A 9,100-nucleotide genomic window follows, 5' to 3' on the forward strand; every position below is an offset into this window, starting at 1 on the left:
CTCCGGCGAGCTTCTTCATTTTCCTGCTTTAGTTTCTCCTCGATTCGCGACAGCCTCTGTTCCAGCGACGACATCTTGAAAAATTGAGCACCATGTAGCTCTTAGCAGAGCTCTCGACTCCCCTCTCTGGCAGGCAGGCAGGATGGACCAGCAGCACGCGCGCGCACACACGCACACACACGCACACACACACACACACACACACTCTGACTGTACACACACGCACGCAGCATTAATGTGACCATGTTAAACCCATATAACAGAGTCATACCTTAACAATTAATAATTATCTCATTCAAGTGGGGTTATTATTAAGTCAGGGTCTGAAGAAGAAAATGGAAAGGTCCGGGTTAATTCATCTACAGTTCAGCTTTAGTTTAAATACTCTCAAGTCAAGGTCTACTTACTCACTCGTTCTGGAGCTTTCAAACATGTCATACTGTCCTCATCATACAGTTGAGTTTGCCTATTAACCAATGAGCTATTGATGTTTAAACTTTATATGTTGATGTTTCAATGTAGTGGCATTGTGCATGCTGGCTCACTATCGGGGCTTACATTGAATAGAACAAAAGCTAGTTTTAATGTTAGTAGAAACTTACCACTTGAAAATCTTTGAAAATGTCACCTTGGTCGCTGATAATGTGAATAATATCATTTCATATTCTCACAGTAGACGGGCATTTGAGTATTTTTCCTACAAAAACATTCAAAGAGTACAAGTACCTGTACAGCATTATTGATAGCAGACCGACATGGAATGCTAACACCAATGCTAGGTTAGCAAAGGCTCAACCACCTTTTAAGGAAGCTGTGGGCAGAACTATGCTGTTATTGTGTAATAATTAAGACCGTCACAAAGATCTCGGTACTTTTTTTGAACTTGCACCTGATGTCCTTTATCAATATCACAAATAACGCTTTTTAAGATGCTGATGCTTTATGTTCCATTATGTGCCCTCATACATGGTTGATGACGTTCTCTTGATTATTGTTATTCCATACGATTTTGTAAAAAGATGACATGATACGAACAAAATCCTCACGACTCGATTCCATTGAAAAGCTATCTGCATCTGTTCTCGTCGTTCCTTGGTTTGAATGAACACAGACAGAATATTCACTCCAGGTTCTCTTTATAAAATGCGTCATCTCATCCTCACACAGGGTTTTGTATTGTCAAACACAAGATAAGTAAAATCCACACCATCATACATACAGCTTCACAACAAACCTCTCCGGTACTCAGAGATGGTGACGTGTTACAGAAGTTTATTACCACTGGCTCATATTCTTCCAACACTGATCATCCTGTTTCAAATGATATTGTCCATTTAGAAATGAATTGCCAAGAGAACTTCGCTGGGACATAAAGCAGCACTCGAAGTGGCTGATCGTGGCTTCACTCGGATCTTCCAAAATAACTTCGATATCAATCTGTTGCGGCTGAAACAAGGATGAATTCATCCCTATGATGGAAACTCTGGAATGATCACAACGGATAGTTGGGAAAACTGTTGGTGGCTTAAGTCCTTAAAACACACACATTAAAAAAAAAACATTAGAGCCAGTGTTTGAGTTTAAAGTCGGATAAAAGTGTCTTGGAGGGAAATTACTTCCTTCATGTTCACAAAACTCTACGCATGACGATGACTGGATGAACGTGTCTCAAACCCATAACGGACAGACGCCATAATGTTACTCGTACATCAAGTCTTAGTGTTTTCTTTTTTCCCTAATTATAAAAAGAGTGAAATAACGTAACCTGCTTGCCACGTAGCTTTTATGCTGATGGTTGTGATTCTGTGTCTGCTACACCTGTTTTTTATCAAACTATGTATAACGCCCAGATATCCAATTCAAAAGTCTGTGGTGGGCATCCAATAATGCACAGAGGAGGCGACCGTCATAAAATAGGACTTCTTTACGAATTGCTTTTGTAACGTTCGTGGCACAAATTAAAATCCGAGCAGCACACATTTTTAAAAAGTAGTTGGTAGAAGTAAGAAAGTGTTTTTTTTTTTAACCCCATAGGTAACTCATAATTCGCCTAGCAACAGTCATCATAGACCGCTGGGAAAGCTTCGAGTACTAATTCACTGTTTCCACTAACGAGCTGATCCTCGTGTCTTCTGCATCGGGTCACTCTTCCTGCTGCTGTATACAAAAGGGCCACAAAATGGAAACAAGATGCTTTTCTGTGGATCAAATGCAAATGTAAGGCATTGTATGAGAGGCCTTGAAACAACCCCCCCCACCCCCCCACCCCAAACAGTCAACATCTCCTCTCACAGCTGCTCATGAACACACCGACACATAAGACGATGGGAGGAGGCATTTTAAAGGCTAATGTTTGTAAATATACACAAGTCACTGGTGTGTTGTACAATGATTGGAGAAGCGGGCCTTCGTTTGTCCAACATTCCACCCCGCCGGCTGTCCGTCCGTGCTTTTATTTGCTCAGTCCTCCATCTTTAAAACCCCCGCAGACACACACAAAAGAGACAGACTGCCTCCGGTTTCTCCGCATTCATTCACAGTGTAAATTGACGGCAGACACACAGTCAGCGGATGGTCAATGGAGAACGTCGGTCCCGCCGCCAAGCCTTTTGAAGCAGAACATTCCTCTAAGGTCTGTGAGCCCCCCCCCACCGGGCCACTAGCAGAGGTCGGAGATGTAGTCAAAGTCCCGGAAGCTGTCCTGGTCTTTGCGGGTGAGCACGCGAAGCTCACGTGGCGGTGTGAGCGCCGCAGCTTCGGTGGTGAACTCCTCGTCGAAGTTGCTGACGTCTTCCTTGCCGACAATGGAGGGGACGAAGGGAGGGGGCGCCTTCCTTTGCAGCAACGCCTCCCAGTCCACATTCTGGATGGAAACGGAGACATAATTAGAATCTGCAGGTCTGTTTTAGTTTTGTGTATAGTTTCCTTTAAAGTGTCAAAAAGGACAAGTAAAGCTATGTAAACACCGTCTTCCACCTCATCCACATGCGACGATCCAAGTGTGGAAAAACACGAATCGTGTATCTATCTATCTATCTCTCTCTATCTCTATATCTATATCTAATTAAACAAAAAACAGTGTACTTACTCTGAAAAAAGGCTGCTTTTTCACTTCTTCTGCATCCTTTTCACCAGATCCCAGTCTTCTCTCTGGGTTCCTCCTTAACAGCTGCTCATGAAAACACACACACACACACACACGTTGGTGAATAACAAGTTTTTCATGTGTACCTCGTGTTCATGGGTGATGAAGTCAGCAAGAGAAGGAGACATTGTTTCTTTGTGTTTGAGTATTCTTACCCTCCTCATGATGCCGATAGCCTCAGTAGACAGGAAGCGTGGATAGCGGACTTCATCATTCACAATGCTGTCAAACACCTCCTCTTCATCATCTCCTGGGAATGGAGACTACCAACACACACGCGCACAAAAGGTGGACACACAAAAGGTGGACACACAAAAGCACACTTGATTCAATACAATCCATTTTACAGATTTGAATCTCACAAATGAATATGCATTGACCACAGTCAACATGTTGTTATTGATTGTAAACATCCAGCTCTCTTTGTGAAAAGGAGCGCAGGAATATAAATAACCTAAGACTGAAGAAATTCAGGGCACTTGCAATAAGAATAATTCTTGTATTTATTTTGCTCTTGGCTGGCGTTGGGTATGATATATATGGTGTTTGATCCGTTTTTGGATCGTTTACAGCAGGGATACCATTTGTTCTAAATGTCAGGAGGCCAGTGGCCAGTTAATAAACATCAACATGAATAATATTTATCAGATCAAATTAATACACTCTTTCTTCTTTGAAATTCTTTATATTCAAATTAACTGACTCATTAACTTATTAACTAGGCCCATATGACAAATAAATCTAATATTCTACTGCATTTTAGGTGTAAATGCTTTGGTCACATTTGAAAAAGTTTCTATAACATTAACACTTAATTACTAAAATGTTGGAATGATTCATAAACACAGGCCGGACCCCTGTCAGAGGATTTGGAGAATCCTCCCCGTGGGCCATAAGTTGAGGATCACTGGTTTACAGTAATAGGAAACATATGGAGACAGTGGGATGATACTGGATGAATTAAATAAATTCATTAGTAAACTAACCACTTTGTAATGTGTGCTCAAACAAAGCTTCGTTCAGCTGTCACACCACACAGTGTAAGAACGTTGTGTATGCGAGTGTGTGCTAATCCTCACCTCTCCCACCAACATTTCATAGATGAGGACCCCCAGCCCCCACCAGTCTACTGCCCTGGTGTAGGATGTGTCCGTTAGGACCTCTGGGGCCAAGAACTCTGGAGTCCCACAGAAGGTACTGGTGCGGTCCCCAAAGCCCATTCCTACAGACACGAGGCAGAAACATGAAACCGTTTTAGAGAAGAAGAAAAAAGAGAAATAAAAATAAGCTCATCTATCAGTAACATCGATCTCCACCTTCTTTACACAGTCCAAAGTCGGCGATCTTGACATAACCGTCGGTATCTAGCAGCAGGTTGTCAAGCTTGAGGTCTCTGAATGAGAAAGAGCATTAAAGATATAGCTGAGAATTAGTGCGTCTTTGCAGTAATTCAACAAGCACAGCTGAGAGTACAGTTTAAAAGAGTTCAGTAAAGTCATGCTTCTCAGTGAGGCTTTTTAACTGCTAACATTAGCATGCTAATGTCTAGCAAGTATTATGTTGAGAGCTTCTCTAAACAGATTCAAATTGGATAAGTGTTGTTTTGTTTCTCTTCAGTAGACATAGATGTGTTTTCTACATCCCAACTATCACAAGAGGAAACAGGCTTGTGCGGCGTCCACTCACCTGTACACAATCTTATGGTCATGGAGGAACTGAAGTCCAAGAACTACGCAGGCTGCATAAAACCTAAAGTCAAACCAAAGAAACGTTATTACTGACCTGCAAGAAGAGGCGATAAAACGTTAACCCCATAATGAGTACAAAACTGAACAAATGGGAACAAAAATGGACACACCACTACGACTACTCCCATCGCCACCAGGTCTTTAATGTCAAAGTTGTAGGCTTTTGGTTTTGGTCACGTTTACTGAGAAGGACGAAACTGAACTGATTTATAAACCAGACTTTTCTTTCATTCCTCAAAAGGCCCTGCGCTAACGGACAGAATAATGGAAAACACCTGTGGGCTGTGAAGGGCCTTTAATGAGATTTGAATGTTTGTATTATATTCTATATACAGGGGAAGAACAAAATACTAGAAACACCTTTTAGTATGATGCAGTTCAATACAATACCACCGTTATAAGCGTCTTATAACACTCACATGCAAACATTGACAAATGTCTCAGTAAGACAAATTAAGTGGATATTATCCAAAGTTAAGATCATTTTAGGATCGAATGCACTTTTCACTTTTCCTGGACAGTGTTCCTTGCTTAAGAAACTTTGAGTATTTTGAGATTTAAAGTAATTCACACTTAAAAAGCCCTGAAAATGATTGAACTCGTCTAACCTGCTATCAGCTTTACGGGATATGCAAAGTGTGTTTACAGACTCACTTATCACAATCATTAAGGCTCCATTTAGCATCTTCTCTTTCTCAAACACACACGTATATGCAGATTTTACGTACACGGCTCGCGGCTCGGTGAAGACGTCTGTGTGGATGTGCATCATCAGGTCGCCTCCTGCTGTGTACTCCATAACGAAACACACGTGCTCTGGAGTCTGGAAGCACGCAAACAGGTTGACCAGGAAGGGATGGTGCGACAGGTTCACAACCTCAAAGATGCGCTTCTCGCACATTAGACTGCAGGGTGGGAGGATGAGGAGGAGGCAAAATAAAATGAACAAGAGAAGGAGGCGAGTAAGAGTGGAGGGGAGAGAGACAAAGAAGATGGGAGAATGCAGAAGATGAGAGAAAAATTAAGGATTGTGGAGAGGAGAGTAAAAAGATTGGAGAGAAAAATAAGAGTGTGTTTATTTTGGGTTGATGAGACACGTACACTCATCCCCCAAATGAACTGTATGGTGATTCAAGAGATCCAGTCACACACCTTTCCACCTCATCGCGAGCAACGATATCTCCTTTCTTCAGGGCTTTGATGGCGTACATTGTGCCCGTCTTCTTGTATTCTGACAACAACACCTGGAGACGAACACATGCAGCAACAACTCGGGTCTGTTTCAAAACGTACACAACCTGTACAGAGTGAACTACGGGCTTCTAGACATGCATGTTTACTGATTTAATGTGGAAGAGGAATTAAAACTCTCTTAAATGAATGAATGTTGTGCAATAAGGTCTGACCCTTTTTCAGCAGGTGTTTTAAAAACAACCAACAAGGCCTTTGGCAAACTACCTTCCCAAAGTGTCCCCTGCCCAACACAGCAATCAGCCGGAAGTCCTGGAGAGACAGAGGACCTTTCCTCTGCTTACTGGAGAGACGGACACACAGTCAGCAGGAACATTTAGAGTAAATACCAAAATACAGAAAACGAGATTGAAAATCTTATATGACAGCATCATTTGTCATGGCATACATCATTTATGTTTGTCATTTACAGCAGGGGTTTTATGTCAAAATGTCCTCCGTGAAAACAACTTATACAGACAAGTATAGAATATAAAGAAGAGTATAAACACACAATATCAGACTAAAGGACAGTGTTACAGTAATTATAGTAAAATATATATATGATGTGGACAAGATACAAAAAAGAAACTCATAAAGATACATTGTTCATGTGTGTACCTGCCAACAGATGGGGTTCGGACAGGGCACTCGGGGGTGAGGTCTGGGGGGGAGAAGGGCTCGATGACTGGCAGTCGGTCCTGAGGAGGGACATGCGAGGAAAGGGACACGAAGGAAAAGAGACAGACAGAGACACGAAGAGACAGCGAGATAATGGAGGTCAAGAGACACGATGGTGATTTTGTGACGGACGAGACACACAAGCAGCCTTCCAGGGAGCGGGGTTCGCTTTGCGTCTGTCTGGTGCAGAACGTGTCATATCAGCTGTGGGACAGGCGCTCACGTCATCAGACGAATGAAAGAGAGCTGCATCGTTGCTAAGTGGTTGTGTGAGGGTTAAAGATGCTGTGCACTGACACTATTAAACAGCATCTACTAGACGTGGGTTTAATTTCATTGCACGTCCATGTTTGGTTTTTAGGCACTTGTACTCTATTAAGTTGGATACATCGGAGCTTTCAGAAAATTCCAAATCACATTCACAGTACAGATGCGGACATGAACACAATTTACAAGTTAAGTTACGATGACTCTGATATGACATGACCGCAACATTATGGAAACGGCTACATTGAACAGCTGTTTCGGAGCACATCGAATGACATCTTAGCAATTTTCCCAAATGACTTTACGTCAAAATGTCTTGCTAGTTTCAAAATAAAGTCCAAACTTGACCTAAATTGTAATTATTATGGAGTGGATTGTGTATCATTACATTATTTACTGATTAAAGTAATATCTCAGTGTTTTCGTGGATCACGACTAAATATAGAGAGACCCTTCATCCCACAGCCAAGAGAGTGGTTTTACTACAATAGACCCCCCCCCCCCCCCCCCCACACACACACACCTCCCCCATTTCCCGGGCTTCCTCTCCCTCCGTCTGTCTCACCGGGGTGTTTGCGTCCGCGTCTCTCTTGAAATCGCCTCTTATCGGAGAGTCGCTGTCCAAACTCAGCTTCTCCAATGAGAACTCCCTGAAAAAACATTCACACAGACGCAGACAAACAGACCAACACGGCGATGCACACGAGACAAATGGACAGGGACAAACACAAGAGGGCAGTTAGACGAGGGGGCAGAGAAAGCATCACGTGCTTTACACTTTGCCAGGAAACACCAGGGGAAAAGGTTCGAGGAATGCTGCTGCGCTCGACAGAACAGTCTGATTGATGGCTGTCAAACGTGGATAAAGAGCGTCTCTCCAGTGCAGGGAAGTGGAGTGTGTGCATCTGTGTGGCTTATGCACTTTGTGTGTGTCTCACCCGGAGTTGAGTGTCTGGCTGTGTGCGTTAGGACTGTAGGTTCCCGAGTTGTTGACCGTGGGAATGGCGTTTCGAAGCAGCCTCACCCACGTCCCGATGTCCACGTTCATCTGACGAGCTCGAAGGAATGCCTTGCCTGGAAACGCACCAATAAACACACTGGAGTCAGCGACGCATGTCTGGCAGGGCGGAGCATTTCTCTAGAGAGAGTTTAAGGCGAACTTTGTAGATAGCTCGGATTACAATTTTAGATTTTAAAATTTTTTTTAAATTCGTGACTTGTTGCAAACTCTTTCTTTAACCTAAATGTTTAACATCCGTCTTTGTTACGTGAACATCTTTTGGACTATTATCTCTGTACATTGCACATATTCTCTATACTGTGAACTGTGATATTTTATTGTACATTTTTCTATTCTATATTTATTTTACTAAGCTTTTGCAGTAGGCCACTTGGCTGTGATTTTTTATTTTCTCTTAATATGTTTTAATTGCTTGTATGTGAATACCAATTTGGCCGTAAGATTCAGTGAAACAGATTCTTCTTCCTTCATGGTGTGTTCATTGTTTTTCAGATACTAGAAATCTTAAAAAGGGATGTAAAAGTCCCAAGGGAATTCATAACAGTCAGGAATACACTCGTGAAATTAAATCATATTCCAAAACCTCCTTGATCCTCATAAAGAGAGCGAGTAGTCCTTCACATCAGTGTCCAGGTTTTGGATGAATCGTTTCTCCTTTATGTGGTTTTTAATACCTCTGCTCTACATCTCGTTGAAGCGAAGGACTTCCTATCTTTGTTTCTGTAAGTGCTTCATAAATAAAGTTGTCATCATCATGAAGACGCGAGATGATTAATTCACCACTAGGTGGTGCTGTGGTCTAAAAGGAAATAGTGTCCCAAGAAACAGAAGTGTTTCTCTCCTTTTGTTCATTTTCTCATTAGGATAACGTTTCTGCACAAATGCTGATCGTTCATTTTAAAGTCTTTGAACTGTACTAAGACTGCAGTGTAGAAAGAAAATATTATTCCATAAATCAGCATATTTTTCTGTGTTTCCTCACCTTGCTGCTTAGAAAAGACCTTCTTC

At 42.1% G+C, this 9,100-nt stretch overlaps 1 protein-coding gene across 1 annotated transcript in view; it reads right to left on the minus strand.

Moving 5' to 3' along the window:
- Nucleotides 1-255: 255 nt before the first annotated feature.
- Nucleotides 256-9,100, minus strand: part of LOC116398363 (serine/threonine-protein kinase N1-like) — a 23,321-nt gene continuing 14,476 nt past the window's right edge. Inside the window, exons 11-23 of the mRNA XM_031874598.1 lie at nucleotides 9,075-9,093; nucleotides 8,010-8,145; nucleotides 7,637-7,721; nucleotides 6,745-6,824; nucleotides 6,352-6,427; nucleotides 6,046-6,137; nucleotides 5,622-5,798; nucleotides 4,832-4,894; nucleotides 4,462-4,538; nucleotides 4,225-4,367; nucleotides 3,301-3,408; nucleotides 3,089-3,169; nucleotides 256-2,863 (exon numbers count right to left, since the gene is read on the minus strand). Coding sequence (XP_031730458.1) covers nucleotides 2,660-2,863; nucleotides 3,089-3,169; nucleotides 3,301-3,408; nucleotides 4,225-4,367; nucleotides 4,462-4,538; nucleotides 4,832-4,894; nucleotides 5,622-5,798; nucleotides 6,046-6,137; nucleotides 6,352-6,427; nucleotides 6,745-6,824; nucleotides 7,637-7,721; nucleotides 8,010-8,145; nucleotides 9,075-9,093 — 1,341 coding nt within the window. The 3' untranslated portion in view covers nucleotides 256-2,659. The remainder of the gene's footprint in view (nucleotides 2,864-3,088; nucleotides 3,170-3,300; nucleotides 3,409-4,224; nucleotides 4,368-4,461; nucleotides 4,539-4,831; nucleotides 4,895-5,621; nucleotides 5,799-6,045; nucleotides 6,138-6,351; nucleotides 6,428-6,744; nucleotides 6,825-7,636; nucleotides 7,722-8,009; nucleotides 8,146-9,074; nucleotides 9,094-9,100) is intronic.

This window comes from Anarrhichthys ocellatus, unplaced genomic scaffold, assembly GCF_004355925.1.
Source record: "Anarrhichthys ocellatus isolate YVR2014 unplaced genomic scaffold, GSC_Weel_1.0 scaffold83, whole genome shotgun sequence".
Classification (NCBI taxonomy): Eukaryota; Metazoa; Chordata; class Actinopteri; order Perciformes; family Anarhichadidae; genus Anarrhichthys; species Anarrhichthys ocellatus.